The sequence below is a fragment of the Mobula birostris genome, chromosome 13, assembly GCF_030028105.1.
Source record: "Mobula birostris isolate sMobBir1 chromosome 13, sMobBir1.hap1, whole genome shotgun sequence".
NCBI classification, from domain to species: Eukaryota; Metazoa; Chordata; class Chondrichthyes; order Myliobatiformes; family Myliobatidae; genus Mobula; species Mobula birostris.
In genome coordinates this window covers 9,765,799-9,787,762 of record NC_092382.1, presented here as the reverse complement: position 1 = coordinate 9,787,762, position 21,964 = coordinate 9,765,799, and the positions used below count along the sequence as shown (strand labels likewise).

At 45.6% G+C, this 21,964-nt stretch overlaps 1 protein-coding gene and 1 long non-coding RNA gene across 2 annotated transcripts in view; one reads left to right on the top strand and one right to left on the bottom strand.

The window, feature by feature from the left end:
* The window catches only part of LOC140208324 (uncharacterized), a 38,653-nt gene that overhangs the window by 2,889 nt on the left and 13,800 nt on the right, over window positions 1-21,964 (top strand). The window contains exon 2 of the mRNA XM_072276911.1: window positions 9,342-11,174. Within this exon, the coding sequence (XP_072133012.1) occupies window positions 9,744-11,174 (1,431 nt within the window). The 5' untranslated portion in view covers window positions 9,342-9,743. The remainder of the gene's footprint in view (window positions 1-9,341; window positions 11,175-21,964) is intronic.
* On the bottom strand, window positions 37-20,691 carry LOC140208325 (uncharacterized). The gene is made up of 3 exons (XR_011888733.1): window positions 20,573-20,691; window positions 1,047-1,198; window positions 37-156 (listed from the first exon to the last, which is right to left on the bottom strand). It is a non-coding gene; the product is annotated as an uncharacterized lncRNA (long non-coding RNA).

Sequence of the window (21,964 nt, the reverse complement as noted above, 5' to 3'; positions counted from 1 at the left end):
CTTCAGCCATGGTTGTGTCCTCCTGCCTTTAGAGTGCTTCACTGGGATGTATCTACCGTGCACTCAGCTCCCGAATTGCTACCAGAAACTCCAGCCGCTGCTGCTCCATTGTCACTCCTACCAGTTTCCCCTTCCAGTCAAGTTTGGACAGCTTCTCTGTCAAAGAAGTTTGGAGAAGTTCAGTGCAGAAACAGGCCATTTGTCCCATCTAGACAATGCTGAAAATATTTAAGCCGTCTAAAGCAACTACCTGCACCAGCACCATCGCCTTCCACACCCTACCATCCAGGTACCTATCAAACTTCTCTTAATGGTGAAATCGACCTCACGTGCACCACTTGTGCTGACATCTCATTCCACACTCTCAGGACCATTTCAGCGAACAGCTTTTCCAAATGTTCCTGTGAAATTTTCACCTTCCCCTCTTACCCATGTCCTCTGGTTGTCATCCCACCCAACCTCAGTGGAAGAAGCTGCTTGCATTTACACTATCTATACCCTCATAATATTGTATACTTCTAACAAATCCTCAAAGCAATGTATAATTTCCTTGTTTATGTTTAGAGCCTTTTTTAGGTGTATAAGATGATGAGGGGTATTGATCGTGTGGATAGCCAGAGGCTTTTCCCAGGGCTGAAATGGCTAACGTGAGGGGCATAGTTTTAAGCTGCTTGGAAATAGATACCGAGGGGATGTCAGGGGTAAGTTTTTTTACACAGAGAGTGGTGGGTGTGTGGAATGCACTGCCAGCAGTGGTGGTCGAGGCAGATACAATAGGGTCTTTTAATAGCCTCTTAGATAGGTACACGGAGCTCAGTAAAATAGGGGTCCATGTGCTAGGGAAATTCCAGGCAGTTTCTAGAGTAAGTTTCATGGTTGGCACAACATTGTGGGCTGAATGGCCTGGAATATGCTGTAGATTTCTGTGTTCTGTGTTGAACAGCGAAATAACCTTGGCTATCCTACAATCCTCTGATAACACCCCTGTCACTAAGGATGATTTAATTATCTCCGCTAGGGCCCTGACAATTTCTGCAGTTGCCTACCGTAGGGTCCGAGGGAGCACCTTGCCATGCCCTGGCGATTTATCCATGCTGATCTGCCTCAGGATAGCAAACATCTCCTCTTTTTTAATCTGTACAGGGTCCATGATGTTAATGCCGCTTTTCCACACTTCCACAGGCTCTGTGTCCATCTCCTGGGTAAAGGAAAAGGAAAGGTACATTGCATCCGGAGTTTCTCCGGTTAGCGGGCGATTCCCTCTACGCCTCTCTGACGTAGTGGGGAACCGCGTACGAGGCAATTTACAGCAGTGGTTTGCCATTGCCTTCTGCTGGGTGAGTTTCCAAAGAGATCACCAGCTCGTAACCCAGCACGGATGGAAAGCGTGCAGGGGAGCCGGCTGGATTCGAACTCGGGACCTTTCATCCCAAAGTCCGTCACTGATGCCACTACGCCACCAACCGTGTCTCTCCTGAGTAAATAGAGGTGAAAAAAAATATTTCCCATCTGCTTTGGTTCCAAACATGCATCGCCAACTTTGTCCCTTGTAATCCTTTTGCTCTTAATCTATCTCTAGAATCCCTTAGAATTGTCCTTCATCTTTTCTGCAAGGCCAGCCATCCTGATTTATTTCTTATGTGTTCTCTTGCATTTCTTATACTCCATAAGAACCTACCTGCCTATCCCTGTTATGCAACTCCATTTTGCGCTTCACCAGGGTCTCAATATCTCTTGAAAACCAAGGATCCCCACAGTTTCTATCTTTACCTTTTATTCTAACAAGCACATACCCGCTTTGTACTTTCAAAGTTTTGCTTTGAAAGCCTCCCATTTACCAAGCACACCTTTGCCATAAAGTAGCCTGTCCCAGGCCACCGTTGCCAGATTCTAGTGCCATAATTCCAGGTGTTGATCTATGCCCTGAACCCATCCGCCTTTCCTACACTGCTCCTTGTATTGAAATATACAGGCCTCAGCATATTCACTGCACCATGCTCAACTTTTACATTCCTGACTTTGTCTGAGGACTGAACAGCACTATCTCCACAACACCTCCACTCTCTGTTCTGTTATTAGAACATAAAACATAGAATAGTACAGCACAGTACAGGCCCTTCGGCCCACGATGTTGTGCCGACCCTCAAACTCTGCCTCCCATACAAACCCCCACCTTAAATTCCTCCATATACCTGTCTAGTAGCCTCTTAAACTTCACTAGTGTATCTGCCTCCACCACTGACTCAGGCAGTGCATTCCACGCACCAACCACTCTCTGAGTAAAAAACCTTCCTCTAATATCACCCTTGAACTTCCCAGCCCTTACCTTAAAGCCATGTCCTCTTGTATTGAGCAGTGGTGCCCTGGGGAAGAGGCGCTGGCTATCCACTCTATCTATTCCTCTTATTATCTTGTACACCTCTATCATGTCTCCCCTCATCCTCCCTCTCTCCAAAGAGTAAAGCCCTAGCTCCCTTAATCTCTGATCATAATTCATACTCTCTAAACCAGGCAGCATCCTGGTAAATCTCCGCTGTACCCTTTCCAATGCTTCCACATACTTCCTGTAGTGAGGCGACCAGAACTGGACACAGTACTCCAAGTGTGGCCTAACCAGAGTTTTATAGAGCTGTATCATTACAACGCGACTCTTAAACTCTATCCCTCGATTTATGAAAGCTAACACCCCTTAAGCTTTCTTAACTACCCCATCCACCTGTGAGGCAACTTTCAGGGATCTGTGGACATGTACCCCCAGATCCCTTTGCTCCTCCACACTACCAAGTATCCTGCCATTTACTTTGTACCCTGCCTTGGAGCTTGTCCTTCCAAAGTCTACCACCTCACACTCCTCCAGGTTGAACTTCACCTGCAACTTCACAGCCCATTTCTGCATCTTATCAATGTCTCTCTGCAATCTTTGACAATCGTCTACACTATCTACAATACCACGAACTTTGTGTCATCTGCAAACTTGCCAACCCACCCTTCTACCCCGACATCCAGGTCATTAATAAAAATCACGAAAAGTAGAGGTCCCAGAACAGATCCTTGTGGGACAGCACTAGTCACAATCCTCCAATCTGAATGTACTCCCTCCACCACGACCCTCTGCCTTCTGCAACCAAGCCAATTCTGAATCCACCAGGCCAAACTTCCCTGGATCCCATGCCTTCAGACTTTCTGAATAAGCCTACAGTGTGGAACCTTATCAAATGCCTTACTAAAATACATATAGATCACATCCACTGCAATACACTCATCTATATGCCTGGTCACCTCCTCAAAGAACTCTATCAGGCTTGTTAGACACGATCTGCCCTTCACAAAGCCATTCTGACTGTCCCTGATCAGACCATGATTCTCTAAATGCCCAGAGATCCTATCTCTAAGAATCTTTTCCAGCAGCTTTCCCACCACAGACGTAAGGCTCACTGGTCTATAATTACCCGGACTATCCCTACTACCTTTTTTGAACAAGGAGATAACATTCGCCTCCCTCCAATCCTCCGGTACCATTCCCGTGGACAACGAAGACATAAAGATCCTAGCCAGAGGCTTAGCAATCTCTTCCCTCACCTCGTGAAGCAGCCTGGGGAATATTCCATCAGGCCCCGGGGACTTATACATCCTAATGTATTTTAACAACTCCAACACCTTCTCTCCCTTAATATCAACATGCTCCAGAACATTAACCTCACTCATATTGTCCTCAGCATCATCAAGTTCCCTCTCATTGGTGAATACCGAAGAGAAGTATTCATTGAGGACCTCGCTCACTTCCACAGCCTCCAGGCACATCTTCCCAACTTTATCTCTAATCGGTCCTACCTTCACTCCTGTCATCCTTTTTTCCTTCATATAGTTGAAGAATGCCTTGGGGGTTTCCTTTGCCCTACAACCCAAGGCCTTCTCCTGCCCCCTTCTTGCTCTTCTCAGCCCCTTCTTAAGCTCCCTTCTTGCTTCCCTATATTCCTCAATAGACCCATCTAAACCTCATGTATGCTGCCTTCTTCCACCTGACTAGATGTTCCACCTCACTTGTCACCCATGGTTCCTTCACCCTACCATTCTTTATCTTCCTCACCGGGACAAATTTATCCCTAACATCCCGCAAGAGATCTCTAAACATCGACCACATGTCCATAGTAAATTTCCCTGTAAAAACATCAACCCAATTCACACCTGCAAGTTCTAGCCTTATAGCCTCATAATTTGCTCTTCCCCAATTAAAAATTTTCCTGCCCTCTCAGATTCTATCCTTTTCCATGATAATACTAAAGGCCAGGGAGCAGTGGTCACTGTCCCCCAGATGCTCACCCATTGAGAGATCTGTGACCTGACCCGGTTCATTAACTAGTACTAGATCTAGTATGGCATTCCCCTTAGTCGGCCTATCCACAAACTGTGACAGGAATCCGTCCTGGACACACTTAACAAACTCTGCCCCATCTAAACCCTTGGAACTACTCAGGTGCCAATCAATATTAGGGAAGTTAAAGTCACCCATGATCTCAACCCTGTTATTTTTGCACCTTTCCAAAATCTGCCTCCCAGTCTGCTCCTCTGTATCTCTGCTGCTATCAGGGGGCCTATAGAATACCCCCAGTAGAGTAACTGATCCCTTCCTGTTCCTGACTTCCACCCATACTGACTCAAAAGAGGATCCTGCTACATTACCCACCCTTTCTGTAGCAGTAATACTATGCCTGACCAGTAATACCACCCCTCCTCCCCTTTTTCCACCCTCTCTATCCCTTTTAAAGCACTGAAATCCAGGAATATTGAGAATCCATTCCTGCCCTGGTGCCAGCCAAGTCTCTGTAATGGCCACTACATCATAATTCCATGTATGTATCCAAGCTCTCAGTTCATCGCCTTTGTTCCTGATGCTTCCTGCATTGAGGTACACACATTTCAGCCCTTCTACCTTACTGTCTTTACACCGTTTATTCTGCTTCTCTTTCCTCAAAGCCTCTCTATATGTTAGATCTGGCTTTACTCCATGCACTTCTTTCACTGCTCTATCACTCCGGGTCCCATCCCCCTCGCAAATTAGTTTAAACTCTCCCGAACCATGCTAGCAAACCTACCTGCAAGGATATTGCTCCCCCACGAGTTCAGGTGCAACCCATCCAATCTGTACAGGTCCCACCTTCCCCAGAAGAGATCCCAATGATCCAAAAATCTAAAACCCTGCTCCCTGCACCAACTCCTCTGCCACACATTCAACTGCCATCTCCTCCAATTCTTACCATCTCTGTCACGTAGCAGTGGCAGCAATCCTGAGAATGTCATCCTTGAGGTCCTGTTCTTCAGCCTTCTGCCTGGTTCCCGAAACTCACATTTCAGGACCTCATCCCTCTTCCTGCCTATGTCGTTGGTCCCAACATGTATCACGACTTCTGGTTGCTTTCCCTCTCGTACCAGGATGTCGTGCACCTGGTCAGAGACATCCCGGACCCTGGCACCCGGGAGGCAACAAACCATGCGGGTCTCCTTTTCATGTCCACAATATCTCCTGTCTGCTCCCCTGACTATAGAGTCTCCAATGACGACAGCTCTCCTCTTCTCCATCCCACGCTTTGCACCACCGGGTCAGACTCAGTGCCAGAGGCCCTGCCACCGTGGCTCACACCTGGTCGGTTGTCCCCGACAACAGTATCCAGGACAGTAAACTTATTATTCAGGGGAATGGCTACAGGGGTGCTCTGCACTACCTGTCTGCTCACCTTCGCTTTCCCCCCTCTGACTGTCACCCAACGACCTGCTTCTGACAGCCTAGGTGTGACTACCTCCATGTAGCTCTCATCTATGACTGCCTCATTCTCTCCTATGTGTAGAACGTCATCCAGCTGTTGCTCCAGATTCCTTACACGGTCTTCCAGATCACTCAGCCATATGCACTTCTGGCAGATGTGACTCTCCGGGAGAGGGGCGTTCCCCCAAGGCTGCCACATCTCACATGGGAGGCACATTACCATCTCAGGAGACATTGAAAAGACTAACTGCGAGCAAGCTGGTCCTCCGCCTCTTCTCGTCGAAGCCACTCGAGTCAAAGCCTCAAAGCTCCACTCCTTCACTGGCCCACTCACTCACTGTCCGCTTTGCTTGAGCTACCCGTCTATTTATCTGGTTAAGCTTTTCAAAATACTTGGTCACCTGTCCTCAACTGCCCAATCAGCTGCTTTCTGCTGAGTCTGAGCTATTCAAATCTTGACTGTCTAATCAACGGCTTTCTGCTGATCAATTTAAATCTTGATTGACTTGACTGCACAGCCCAACTGCCCAAAACTGCCAGAATCTCTCGAGTCAAAGCCTCAAAGCTCCACTCCTTCACTGGCACGCTCACTCACTGGCCGCTTTCCACAGGTTCCCATTCCCCCTTCAACTTTAGTCTTACCCCACCTCCCACCTCTTACCCCACCTCCCACCATACAGCTCTATCACTCCTTTGGCTTTCCTCGCCCAAATCAATAAAAACAAGGAGGTGCACACCAGGTACAGGAAGACAGGAACAGTTGGGGTACTTATGAAGTACAGGAAATTCAAGTGAACACTTATGAAAGAAATAAAAGAAGGCATGAGATTGCCCCTGCAGACAAGGTGAAGGAGAATTCTCATGGATTCTGCAGATATGTTCAGAGGAAAAAGATTGCAAGGGAAAAAATTAATCCTGTGGAAGATCAGAATGGTAATCCATATGAGGAGACAAAACAGATGGGGGAGATCTTTTCTGCATCTGTATTTACTCAGGAGATGGTCACAGGGTCTATAGAAATGAGGCAAAGCAGCATCAACTTCCTGGACCCTGCACAGATTACAGAGGTGGAGGTGTTTGCTGTCTTAGGGCAAATTAGCGTGGATCAATCCCCAGGGCCTGACAAGTTGTTCCCTGGGACTCTGCAGAAGACAAGTGCAGAAATTGTCGGGGCTCAAGCACAGATATTTAAATGATCCTTAGAGACTGGTGAGGCACTGGAGGATTGGAGGACAGCCAATGTTGTTCTGCTGTTCAAGAAAGGCTCTAAAAATAAACTAGAAATTATACGTTGGTGAGCCCGACGTCAGTAGTGAGAAAGTTATTGGAGACGGATGTACAAGTATTTGGATTGATGTGGACTGATTAAGGATAGACAGTATGGCTTTGTGCATGGTAGGTCATGTCTAACCAATCTTATAGAGTCTCTCGAGGAAGTTATCAGGAAAGTGGATGAAGGCAAGGCAGTGGGTGTTGTCTACATGGACTTTAGCAAAAGCACTCCACAAGTTCTCATATGGGAGGTTGGTCACGAAGGTTTAGTCACTCAGCATTCAAGATGAGATAGTAATTTGGATGAGTCACTGTCTTTGGGAGAAGCCAGTGTGTGGCAGCAGATGGTTGCCTCTCTGACCGGAGGCCTGTAACTAGTGGTGTGCCACAGGGATTAGAGCTGGATCTGTTGTTTGTAACCTATATCAGTAATCTGAATGTTAACATGGTTAGCTGGATCAGCAAATTTGTCGATGGCACCAAGAATGGGGTGTAGTGGACAGCGAGGAAGACTATCATGGCTTGCAGTGCGATCTGGACCAGATGGAAAAATGGGTGAAGAAATGCAAAATAGAATTTAATGGAGACAAGTGTGAGGTGTTGCATTTTGGTGGGACCAAGGTCTTACACAGGGAATGGTCAGGCACTGAGGAGTGCTGTAGAAGGAAGGGATCTGGGAATACAGGTCTATAATTCACTGAAAGTGGTGTCACAGTTAGATAGGGACAGAAAGAAAGATTTTGGCAAATTGGCCTTCATGAACCAAAGTACTGAGTACAGGAGATGGATGTTTTGTTGACATTGTACAAGACGATGGTGAGGTCTAATTTGGAGAATTGTGTGCAGTTTTGGTCAGCAACCTACAGGAAGATGTAAAAGAGGTTGAAAGAGTTCAGAGAAAATTCACAAAGGTGTTGCCAGGTCTGAAGGACTTGGGTTATAGGGAAAGATTAAACGGTCAGGACTTTATTCCTTGGAACGTAGAAGATTGAGTGGAGATTTGATGGAGTATATGACAATTATGAGGGTTATAGATAGGGTAAATGCAAGCTGGCTTTTACCACTGAGATGGTGTGGGACTACAACTGGAGGCCATGGGTTAAGGGTGAAAGGTGAAACGTTAAGGGGAACATGAGGGGAAACTTCTTCACATAGACAGTCATCCGGGTGTGGAATGAGCAGCCAGCACAAGTGCTGAATGTGAGCTCAATTTCAACATTTAAGAGGTCTGTGCAGGTGCCTGGATGGTAGGGGTATGGGACTGGGCAGTTTAAATAGTTCAGCACAAACTAGATGGTCCAAAGGGCCTGTTTCTGTGTTGTAATTTTCTATGACTGTGAAAAGAACCTGAAATAATACAAAAATTCATTCCAAGTCCTTTTAACAGCTGTGCAGACCAACCATTCATCTCAGCAGCAATTTTTTATATGACATTAAAACTGTGGCACTTTAAGTTAATAATACATAAAAGAAAATCCCAAATGCATGTCAAGAAAAACTATTTGCGCGAGAGTGTTTCAGTTACTGTGGGGCCAGGCACCCATGCTGCTCAGCAGGAACAGGGAATAATACCAATGGAGAGAGTCAAACTGAGCCAAGTCACAGATTGGAGACGGCAGAAATGTCCCATTCTGATAGAGACAGGAAGAGCATCAGGGAATTGATGGCCATTCCAGATACCAGCACTGTGCCCAGTTAGAAGATGATTTCTCTGTCCAACTTGGGTTGAACCTCACTGTAACAGTATGATAGTTCAGCACAAACAAAAGGGCCTGTTTCTGTGTTGTCCTTTTCTGTGACAGTGAAAAGAACCTGAAATAATACAAAAATTCACTCTAAGTCCTTTTCACAGCTGTGTGGACCAACCATTCATCTCAGCAGGAATTTTTTATATGGCATTAAAACTTAAAACTGTGGCACTTTAAGTTAATAATACATAAAAGAAAATCCTCGCTGCACGTCAAGAAAGACTATTTGTGTGAAAGTGTTTCAGATATGATGGGGCCAGGCACCCATGCTGCTCAGCAGGAACAGGAAATAATACCAATGGAGAGAGTCAGACTGAGCCAAGTCACAAATTGGAGATGGCAGAAATGCCCCATTCTGATAGAGACAGGAAGAGCATCAGAGAGTTTGATGGTCATTCCAGATACCAGCACTGTGACCAGTCAGAAGATGATTTATCTCTCCAACTTGGGTTGAACCTCACTGTAACAGTGTGATACCAGATCAAACCTTGGCAACTCAAGCAATCTCATCTGAAATGTTGTCCTACACCCATTGATGGATTTTGTAAATCTTTTTACAGGTTAAAAACGAGGAGGAATTTGCTTCCAGCAATCTCAAACACGGCACACCAGTTTTGCTGACTCTGTCTAGATACCTAAGAAGTGGAGCAAGGGATCGGCCATCCTTCCTGTTCAGACTGTGGGGAGGGATTCTCTCAGTCATCTGACCAACTGACACACCCGTCATCTTACACAGGAGAAAGGCCGTTCTCCTACTCAGACAATGGGAATGGATTCACTCGGTTATCTCAATTGAAGGTACATCAGCAAGTTCACACTGGGCAAGGCCATTCATCTGTTCTTTGTGTGAGAAAGGATACAGTCGGTCTTCCCACCTGCGGACACACCAGTCAGTTCACACTGGGTAGAGGCTGGTCATCTGCTGAATTTCTGGGAAAGGATTCACTGAGTCATCTAACCTAATGGCTCACCAGCGAGTTCACACTGGGGAGAAGCCATTCAGCTGCTCAGAATGTGGGAAAAGATTCACTCACTCTTCCTCCCTACTGGTACACCAGCGAGTTCACACTGGGGAGAAGCCGTTCAGCTGCTCAGAATGTGGGAAGAGATTCACTCAGTCGTCCCACCTACAGAGTCATCAGCGACTTCACACTGGGGAGAAGCTGTTCACCTGCTCAGAATGTGGGAAGAGATTCACTCGGTTATCCCACCTACAGAATCATCAGCGAGTTCACACTGGGGAGAAGCCATTCACTTGCTCAGAATGTGGGAAGGAATTCACTCAGTCGTCCCACCTACAGAGTCATCAGCGAGTTCACACTGGGGAGAAGCCATTCACCTGCTCAGAATGTGGGAAGACATTCACTCATTCATCCAACCTACAGAGTCATCAGCGAGTTCACACTGGGGATAAGCCGTTCACCTGCTCAGTCTGTGGGAAGAGATTCACTCGGTCATCCCACTTACAGAGTCATCAGCGAGTTCACACTGGAGAGAAGCCGTTCACCTGCTCAGAATGTGGGAAGGGATTCAGTCAGTCATCCCACCTACAGAATCATCAGCGAGTTCACACTGGGGATAAGCCGTTCACCTGCTCAGTCTGCGGGAAGAGATTCACCCACTCTTCCAGCCTACTGGTACATCAGCGAGTTCACACTGGGGAGAAGCTGTTCACCTGCTCAGTTTGTCCGAAGAGATTCAGTCGGTCAACCCACCTACAAAGTCATCAGCGAGTTCACACTGGGGAGAAGCCGTTCACCTGCTCAGAATGTGGGAAGAGATTCTCTGAGTCATCCCACCTACAGAGTCATCAGCGAGTTCACACTGGGGAGAAGCCATTCACCTGCTCAGAATGTGGGAAGAGATTTACTCAGTTATCCAACCTACAGAGTCATCAGCGAGTTCACACTGGGGAGAAGCCATTCACCTGCTCAGTCTGTGGGAAGGGATTCACTCGGTTATCCGACCTACAGAGTCATCAACGAGATCAGACTGGGGAGAAGCCATTCACCTGCTCAGTCTGTGGGAAGAGATTCACTCGGTCATCCGATCTACAGAGTCATCAGCGGGTTCACACTGGGGAGAAGCCGTTCACCTGCTCAGTCTGTGGGAAGGGATTCACTCAGTCATCCAACCTACAGAGTCATCAGCGAGTTCACACTGGAGAGAAGCCATTCACCTGCTCAGTCTGTGAGAAGAGATTCACTCACTCTTCCGCCCTACTGGTACATCAGCGAGTTCACACCGGGGAGAAGCCGTTTACCTGCTCAGAATGTGGGAAGAGATTCACTCGATCATTCACCCTACAGAGTCATCAGCGAGTTCACACGGGGGAGAAGCCGTTCACCTGCAAAGAATGTGGGAAGGGATTCACTCAGTCATCCCAACTACTGGCACACCAGTCAGTTCACAATGGGGAGTGACCGTTGTTATGAATCCCTAGGTTTCATTTGCTGTGGGCTGTCATTTTAAGAGGGAGAGAGATTAAGGCGGATCAGTCTGACTTACATCTTGTTCACATCACTCGCAGCTTGTTTAGTTTTAACCGAGGACACTGACACTCAGAGTCAGGTGGAGATAAAGGAGGAAAAATGGAAGGTTCAAAACAAGGGAACGAGTGGCCATGGGTCACTGTTTAGAACTTTCCTATGCCCACAAGGGTGGGTTAATTATCGATTCAGCATACATTGAATGTGTGGTTGTCACCTCGTTTGATCCATTGGAGTGGATCTGATTTGGGGTATCCTGTGAAGACCACTTATGTGTTAACCCTTGCCTGGGTGTGGTGTGGTAATTCACTTGAAAACGATACCCCTTGTGACAAGTTACTTTTGGTGATAATTCGTATGTGGATTTGGAACAATGATGGATAAAATCTACAGCAACTGTTCTCTCGTTTTACCACCATGGATACTGTGGAATTCGACATAATTGCCTTCTCTCAACATTTACCCTGGATTACAAATATCTCTCTCTCATCACCTATTCTGTGGTTGAACTGAACTTTCATACTTTACCGTCTCAAGACTCCAAGCCTTGTTTCCCCCAAGCTCAGTAGGCTGGGAGTTATATTTACACACATATGTACACATACCTCTGTTAACTATTGTTTATCTTGCTTAAGTTACTATATTATAAGCAGATACTAATAAAGATAGTGGTTTTAACATCAAAACCAGACTCCAGGTGTAGTATATTGCTGCTGGTTCATTTCTAAAGCATTACGGTTTGTAAAAAAATTGGGGCCTGCGTCCTGGATATGAACAGATTTGGGGGCATATAGATTACTTCTCGACTTCATTGGTGAAATCCCTTTTGATTTATTTGTGTGTAGGAAATCAGAAGCAATGCATGTTGATAGATGTCTGGAAGCGCCAACCTCTGAGGCATTAGAGGATGCCAGAAGGATTGAGTTATTGAGTATTGCTGGAAGGTTAAAACTTGCTAAGATGAAATTGACAATGAGGAGGTCACAGATGCAGAGGATAATAGCTGAGTATTATGTATCTGAGGGTGTGTTTAAAGTGGAGGAGTTGGAGGTGTTTCCTGAAAGTAAACCTAGTGAGCTTGAGCTCCCATACAAGTTAGAAAAAATAAAGATGGAGGCCGTGGACAGGCGGAGGCTGTGGACAGGCAGATGCTGATTGAGGCTAGAGAGGCAGAAAAACAGAGAGGAAGCAGAAAGGTAGAGGATGTTCAAACTGAAAAAGATAGAGCAATTGCAGCAAAGAGGTCTAGCGTTAAACTCTGGTGATAAGTTTGAGGGCAGTCAGGAAGTTAAATTGGTACCCCCATTTGACAAGGCAGAGGTTGATAAATACTTTCAGTATTTTGAGAAGGTTGCTCTGAGTTTAAAGTGGCCAAAAGAGGGTTGGCCCATTCTCTTACAAAGTGTAATTAAGGGGAAGGCTCAGCAAGCCTATTCTGCTTTGACAGTTGTTGAAGCAGCTGATTATGACATAGTGAAACAGGCTGTGCTCAAAGCTTATGAGTTGGTCCCAGAAGCATACAGGCAAAAGTTTAGAAATTTGAGGAAATCTGTGAACCAGATTTATATGGAATTTGCTAATGAGAAGTTTGTGTGCTTTGACCGCTGGTGCACATATAAAAATGTAACTGGTGATTTTAACAGCTTGAAAGAGTTGGTTTCAATTGAAGAATTCAAAAGGTGCATCCTTGATTTAGATTTAGATGAAAAGGACGCTGCCACTTTGCAGGAGTCTGCTAGATTAGCAGATGAGTTTGTTTTAACTCATCACGTTAAGTTTACCCAGAATAAGAGCTTCCAAAAGAATAGCAAGGATAACCAGGGTAAACCAGAAATTAAAGCTGGGACTCGTAACAAGAGTGAGGATGAAGGGAAGCAGTTGAAGGAGAAATATTCTGGTCTTACTTGTTACTATTGTAAGAAAGCTGGTCATATGATGGCTAATTGTTCTGTCCTGAAGAAGAAAAAGGAAAAGGAGGCAGTCCCACATGCCTGTGATCAGTATGTTGAAGCACCTATAAACCCACAGGGTTCTGAACATTCTGTTGAGGCTCAGTTAAGGACTGAGAGGTCTGACTGAGTTAAGAAGGGATTCCATCATTTTATGTCAGATGGGTTTGTATTAGTAATGGAAGGGTCAACCCCGGTACCAGTGAAAATTCTTCGAGATATTGTGGCTTTTCAGTCACTTCCATGAGACGGCGTTCTAAAGTTTGGTGATGAGATGTACAATGATGAGGTAAATCTTATTAAAGGCATTGGGGGCAGCATTGTTTCTGTGCCATTGCACAAGGTAACTTTACAGTCAGGGTTTGTTTCGGGACCTGTTAAGATTGGATTATGCTCCAGTTTACCAGTGGAAGATGTTACTTTGCTGTCAGGGAATGACCTGGCAGATGGTATAGTTGTTCCTACAGTGCAGTTGACAGCTAAGCCAACCACTGACAACCCACAGATGGATTTTAACATTTATCGCAGTAATTCGAAGTATGGCTAAAATGTCTGCCAATGCAGACGGTTCTGTGCAGCATGATTCTGATACCCATGATAGCCAAAATCAGGTTGACCAGGATTCAGGTTATGATGACTTGTCAGGGACCTTTCAGCCTTCATTGTTTCAACGGGATTCAGGTAGTAAGTCTGATGAGAAAGATTTATCCCTGTCTAGGAAGGAGTTTATAGCAGAACAGAACTGAGACCCTGAGATTGAAGCTTTATAAGAAACATCTCTCTCAGATGATTGGATTAAGAAAATGTCAGTAGGGTATTATCTCAAGGATGGAGTGTTAATGAGGAAGTGGAGGCCACCTGCTATACCTGCGAGTGAGGAATGGGCAATTGTTCACCAAGTTGTAGTTCCTAAAGTTCATAGGACTGAAATTTTAACTTTGGCCCACAGTATGCCCTTCGGTGGCCATTTTGGAGTGAATAAAACTGTAAACAGGATTATGAAAGAAGTTTACTGGCCGAATTTGAGGAAAGATATTGTGACCTTTTGCAGAACCTGTCACACTTGTCAAGTTGTGGGTAAACCTAATCAGGTGACCCCAGTGGCCCCTCTCCGGCCTATACCTGCATTCGGTGAACCCTTTTCCAAATTTATAGTGGATTGTGTTGGCCCGTTGCCAAAGACTAAAGCTGTCCATCAGTATTTGCTAACTATTATGTGTACTGCATCCAGATTCTCAGAGGCAATACCTCTCAGAAATATTAAAGCTAAAACTGTGACGAAGGCTCTTAACAAGTTTTTTACTTTATTTGGTTTGCCTGAAGAAATCCAATGTGATCAAGGAAGTAATTTTACATCTGGATTATTCCAGCAGGTAGTTTATGAACTGGGAGCTAAACAAATTACATCGTCTGCGTACCATCCGGAATCAAAAGGGCCTTTAGAAAGATTTCATTCTACCCTCAAAACAATGATTAAGACGTACTGTGTTGAAAATGGAAAAGACTGGGATGAAGGAATACATTTGCTTTTGTTCACAGTAAAGGCTGATTTATACTTGTGCGTTCAGGATACGCCGTATCCTACACCATGGGCCCAATTTAATTTTTGCGTAGCCCTCCGCCGTAGGGAGCATGCGTAGTTGTGACTGCATCGCTCTGCACTTCACCACCAAAACGCAAGTTGGCGGTGGTGTTTCTCTAACACTGTTGAGCTTCTTCATGAGAGACATGGACGAGGAAATGCATTTCAAATATTTTCCCATGTCGGCAGGTAGATTTGACGATTTGGTTCATTGTCTCCAACCATTTATTTCGCATCAGTGTACTGACAAGGTGGAGAAAAGCAACCAGAAATGCGATGCTACCAAGCGGACCAATCACAGTTGTTGCAGTCTGCGTCACCGCGACGCGAGTTACTTTTTTGAGGAGGTACACATCACCCTACGGCGTAGGGTACATGGTGCCTACGGTGTACATTTGATGCACAAGTATAAATCAGGCTGAAGAGAGTCGGTACAGGAATCACTGGGCTTTAGTCCATTTGAACGTATTTGGTCATAGAGTGAAGGGACCTTTGACCTTGTTAAAGAAACAGTGGATTGATGGGGAGGTATATGTTAATTTGTTAGACTATGTTTTCAAGTTCAAAAATAAACTACACCAAGCCTGTCGTCTAGCGAGACAAAACTTAAAGATTTCTCAAAACAAAATGAAGTGTTGGTTTGATAAGCGGACCAAAACAAAAGAAAATACATGGTGGGGGATAATGTTGACAAATCGTCTTCAGGCGAAATTCAATGGACTGTATGAAATAGTCTCTCAAATTAATGATGTGAATAATGTTATTAAAACACACGACTGACGTAAGCTAACACGGGTGGTACACATCAATATGATAAAGCCTTATTCTGACGAGCAGGCACCATCAGTGAATGTTGTCAAACATATAAATCTGACAACCCTGAGAATAAAACAATTGACTCGTCTGAAACTTTACACAAGCCAAATATGGTCCTGGTTAGGCTAATGAACTTGGTTGTTCTCGAAAATATTGACAACAAGTTGGCTCATCTGCAGCCAAGGCAACAACAACAGCTGAAGGAATTAATTTTGAAATTTAAGGATTTATTTCCCAATGTTCCCAAGCAAACCACGGTCGCAGTACATGACGTAGATATTGGTCAAGCCAAACTGATTAAACAACACCCATATCGCATGAACTTAGAAAAGTGTAAATTGGCTGAGCAAGAAATTGAATATATGCTGAAAATGGTATTATTAGCCCTTCAACATCAGATTGGAGCTCACCCTGCGTTATTGTGCCCAAACCTGATGGTAGTGTTAGATTTTGCACTGACTATAGGAAGGTAAATGCAGTAACAAAATCAGATGCCTATCCTATCCCTAGGGTGGATGATTGCATCGATAAGGTTGGAAAAGGTAATTTCTTACAAAGATTGATCTGTTGAAAGGGTATTGGTGTGTTCCATTGACGGACTGAGGTAGAGAAATTTCTGCATTTGTGACACCTGTGTTGTATGAATACAATGTTTTGCCGTTTGCAATGAAATATGCTCCAGGAACATTCCAGAGAATGATTGATTCTGTAATTCAAGGGTTAGGACACACAGATGCCTATATTGATGACTTAGTCACAGGGAGTGACACTTGGGAAGAGCATAACTTTGTAGTAGAAAAGCTGTTTGACAGGCTTTCCAGGGCCAACCTTACAGTTGACTTAGCTAAGAGTGAATTTGGCCATGCCACTGTGATCTGTCTTGGCTGTGTTGTAGGTCAAGGCAAGTTGGCTCCTGTGCAGGCAAAATCCAGGCCATTTCTGAAGTTCCTATTCCGACTGTGTGACGAAGGCCCGTCACTGATTACAGATGTCTCATGGCACACTCGGTAAACACTCAAAGAGTAATCCACACATATTATTCCCCTCTGTTATTGTGGTGAGTGCACGTATCACAATAAATCAACAGTCACAATTTTACACTCATCCCCAGCAGTAATAGGTATGAAAAAAAGAAACACACTATGTCACAGTTTTATTATCTCAGGTCAATTTATTCATATTCATCTTTCCAATAAGTGTTTTGCCGAAGTGTCATGATAATCTGACGTTTCTCTCCTCCACAGTCACTGGGTCTGAAACAGAGCTGCTGCATAGAGCTGTCTTATATAGAGGCAGCAGCAACCTGCACAGGTGTGCCGATGGTGGAGGATACCATCTTTACCTGGGACAAGGGTTATGTTACCTAATTACTCATCTTGTGGTAAAGTTTTGGGGTTTATTTAAGTTATTTAACCGGGAAATGGTGAATCCTATGATGAAGTATATGTGTTTATTGTGAGAACTGGTGGTAGAGTTTCAGATTGTGTGAAATGGAAGATAATTGAGTTAATTAGCTTTTGGTTAGTCTCGGGGGATTGGCTTAGCAGTTATAAGCCTCAGGTTACCAAGGCTTTGGGTCATTTTTTTTTCTGTTTAGTCTGAGGGTGGCTGTTAACCAGACAGGTGACAATTGCAAGCTGTATATATATATAGTTTTTTTTTTAATTTCTTGTTTTGATGTGGACATCCAAGTTTTTGTTTCTCCACTATCTTTGTAAATAAAAGCACCACAATCTATTTTTGCCACTCAAGCCATCTTGTTATTTTTCTCAGACAGTTGACCCACAGTTTTTGTGACAGACTGGTAAGAAGGCTCTTGGAAGGTTTCTGGGAATGGTTGGATATTATTGTAAGTTCTGTAAGAACTTTGCTGATATCGCTCTTCCTCTGACTAATCTCCTGAAGAAGGGTGAAAAGTTTGTTTGGACCGAGCCTTGTCAGGAAGCATTTGATTGATTGAAAGTTGTTATTTGGGATTAGGCCAATCAATGTAGTGTTGTCAGCAAATTTAATTAACAGATTGGAGCTCTGGGTGGTGACACAGTCATGGGTGCACAGAGAGTAAAGGAGGGGACCAAGGAGACAACCCTGTGGGGCATGTGTGCTGAGGGTCAGAGAGACAGAGGTGAGGGAGCCCACTCTTACCACCTGCCGGTGATCTGACAGGAAGTCCAGGATCCAGCTGCACAAGGCAGGGTGAAGGCCGAGGTCTCTGAGCTTCTTGTCGATACTTCACGCCTTCGTATGGCTAAAGCTCTGCCCATGACTGCAAGGAACTGCAGAGAACTTTGGTCTCATTTGGAAACATCATAGAAACAAGCCTCCCCTCTATGGACTCTTCCTACACTTCCTCTGCCTCAGGAAAGCAGGCCGTGTACTCAAAGATGCCCACAACTTTGGACATTATTGCTGCAAACCCAATCTCCCATCGGGGAAGAGATACAAAATCCTTAAAGTGCGTACCACCAGGCTCATGGACAGCTTCCTGTCCGCGGTTGTCAGCCAAATTAATGGTCTCCAGTCCAATAAAATGGACTCAAACTCACAATGTAACTCGACGTGACCCTGCCCCGTATGTCTATCTGCACTGCACTTTCTCTGCAGCCATAATGCTTTGTTACAGTTATTGTTTTGTCGTATATCAGCTCAATGTACCGTAGTAATGTATCGATCTGTGTGGATGGTAGGTCAGGCAAGATTTTCACTGTAGCTCAGTACGTGATAAGAATAAACAAATTCCCCATTTTAATTGTGTGGAAATATTAGACAGACTGAGCTTCTGCTCTGGAACCAGAGAAGGAAACTTAACTGTTGTCATTTCTGAGGAATGCAAATAAATAGAAAAGGCTTCAATCTCACATTACGATCTGCGGTAACTGGGATCAGGTGACCGGTGGTGGGTCTCCCAGACCAATTATCAGAATCAGGTTTAATAGCACCGGCAGATATCATGTAATTTGTTGTCTCTGCGGCAGCAATAGAACCTAATTCATAACAATAGATTTTAACCATTGTGATTTAAAATAAGAATATACATATTAAATAGTTAAATTATATAAGTAGTACAACATAAACATTTTAAGAATGTAATACTGTAAACTACTTTAATTGTGTGGAACTATTTGACTGACTGGGTTGTTGCTTTGGAAATTCTGGAGTGAAGCTGAACTAAACTGTACACATTTATGAGAAGCTCAGATAAATACAAAAGGCTAAATTCTCACATAAATGGGTCAGACACCCAGAAACATTGGCTGCCCTTCAGCAGGTAAAAACAGTGGAATGAGGCCTAGTCCCAGGCCTCGGCCCAGTGGTTATGGTCTGAGGTCTGGGACGAGGTGAGAGTAAGCATTCGGCACGGACTAGAAGGGCCAAGATGGCCTGTTTCCATGCTGTAATTGTTATGTGGTTATATAGAAACATGCTGAAAATATTGCAGAAAAAACATTGTCCACCCACAACGAGAGGACATGACAGATCCGGATCTCACTGCCTTGTCTGAATGGGCGAAAGATGAAGCTACACAGACACTTAGAGCAGTGACCGGCAGATGCTGCAGATTTGTGGAAAAACGTGAACAGGAAATGGGATCACGTGACGGGTAGAGGGTCTCCCACCTGAACCGGTGACTCTGCTCCTCGCCCCTCACACGCTGCCCGACCCATCCGCTGCATTTCCCACATTATTCCATATTTACACAAGATACATTTTTACTTCTTCCTCTAGATCTTCCCTGTCCCTTTCCCTCCAGCCCCAGGTCACAGAGTCACAGGCTCCATTCCCATCCCGGTCCAACACACAATTCAGACCCAAAACGGTAATGTGCAGGTTTCATTTAAATCCGTCCATGTGTATAAACACTAATTTCTATTCACATTTCTCCAGCCTCACTGGACAGGAACACTGAAACATCAGGTGAGAAACAGCAGGAGGTGGCCATTCAGCCCCTCTAACCATCAACAAGATGACGGCTGCTCTCCCATCTCAGCCACATGTTTCTGTCCGATCCTCATTTCCTCGATTCCTTCGGTCTCCACACATCTGCCGGCCTCTGTTTTATGTGAGGATGATCACTGAGTCTTCACCACCCTCTGTGGTGGGGATTTACAGACATTCACCCCCCTCGGAGTGGAGACATTTCCCCTCATCTCAGTCCCGGTCAGTCCACCCCCTTTTTCAGAGACTGGGATCCCTGGTTCAGCCGGTAATGATGTTGTGCATTTCAATGTGTTCACCTCTCAGTCCTCGATTCTCTAAATGAAAGGGTTATTGCATTTGATCTTTCTTCATATGATGACCCCACCACCGGGGATCAGTCTGGTGAATCTTCATTGCACTCTCTATAACAAATACTCTCTAACCTCTTTGTTAATCCTCCATGGAATTAATTTCCATCTTCTGCAGCCCCGTGTTGCCCCAACCACTCACCTCCCACCCCGTCACTATTTCCACCTTCCCACCTCCCCCTCACCTGGATCCACCTCTCACTCCCCAGCTCTTGCCCCATCCCCACCCCTCACCTCTTTTCTCGGACTATTTCCCGTCCACTCTCAGTCCAGAGGGAGGGTGTCGGCCCGAAATGTTGACGGTCCATTTCCCTCCACAGATGCTGCCCGACCCACTGAGTTCCTCCGGCAGTTTGTTCTTTGGTCTGTGTGACCCGTGTTAGTGTGGGGAGCGGGATTTTACACCATATTCCCGGTACAGTCTCAACAAAACACAAATAATTGTCACTTTGCCCGGACCATTGGCCCCGCTTGCAGGGCAACAGTCTGCCGGTGTTTGCCCCCCAATGTGGTGAATCGCCACCACCGTGGGCTCAGACATTTCCACAGATGAGCCCCTCCTGTCCCCACCGGGACAAACATCCTGTCCGCCCCCTCTCTCACCGTCTTCATCCTCTCCCTCCCCGGGGAACCGGCATCAAACCGACGGGCCGAGCGGTCTCCTCCTACCTCTCAGCGACACATCAGACTCCGGCCGCAGGAGACGCTTCACAAACGCCCCAACTTCCCTCGGAGGGAAATGGAAATAAATCAGAAAGCGGACATTTACTTTGACGGTTGTCCCGCCGTGACGGAAAGTTCGGGAGACGGTGTCAGCGGGGTAGCGCCCCCTCGGCTGGCCTGCCTCCTCTATTGGTTGGAAGCAGTGATTGACATTGCTTCGTACCAATGGGAATACAGCAGCGCCTGACTCCTCTGTTGACAGCGGTGGGGGAGGGGCTGCTCACGTGATTCGTATCCCAGCCGTTAAACCGACCAAGCTCGAGCTCACCAGCGCGCGGGGCACAAAAGGCCCCGGATGATCGGTTGAGGTGAGAAGGGGTCTCCGGGTTGGGGGTCTCACCGGGCGGCGTTTTCAACACCGACTTCGGGTAGTTGCTGTGACTCCGGACTCCGTGACCCGCAATCCCGGGACAGTCCTGCTCTCTTCCCTCTCTCTCAGCCCCACCATCCGTACACGGGCCCCGGGGAGCTTCTGGCTGATGAGGGAATGGGAACCGATGGGTCTCTCAGACAGAGCTGAGCTCCAGCTGTCTAAATGCAAGGATCGGGAACTCGGAGAAAGGGAACAAAATCTTTTACATCAGCTGTTGAGAAAATCACCTTTGTTCTGCCTCCAGTCACAAACAAGAGAAAATCTGCAGATGCTGGAAATCCGAGCAACACACACAAATTGCTGGAGGAACTCAGCATTAGTACTCTTTTCCATAGATGCTGCCTGGCCTGCTGAGTTCCCCCAGCATTTTGTGTCTGTTGCTTGTTCCACCCCCTCTTGTTCTGGACTTTCTACCCGTGAGAACATGTTTTGTCCCACTCTCTCTGGGTGCATAATGATATCAAACACCTTTGCCCTGGACAACAAGTAGCTTTCACATCACAAATGTGCCAGACTCCAATGAGACAGACTACTGCCCTTCCCTTCATATTCATTGGCATTGCCATCACTGAGTTCACCACCGTCAGTCACCTGGGGGAGGGTTCAGGGGAAATATTTATGTACAATACAGAAACTGGTGTTACCTGTGTGTATTGTGGTGATGCAAAAGTTGCTGGAGAATTTGAAAGTGGGAAGAAGTGGAGTGATAGTTTGAAATCTGACTTTTTAAAGCGTCATTTAGCAAGCAAATCAGATATGGACAATGTGCAAAAGCTCTGGCGAGAAAATCCTTCATTACCCGTTACAGGCCTGCTACATGGGTTGTGTGAGAGCGCAGATGAACTCCATCAAACCCAGAGGAGATCAAAGTTCTTACTGACAGTGATTTGCTAGCAGTTAAAATGAATACCTCTCTATATAAAATTCACTGTGCACATGTTGTCACTGGTTAAAAGAATGAACAG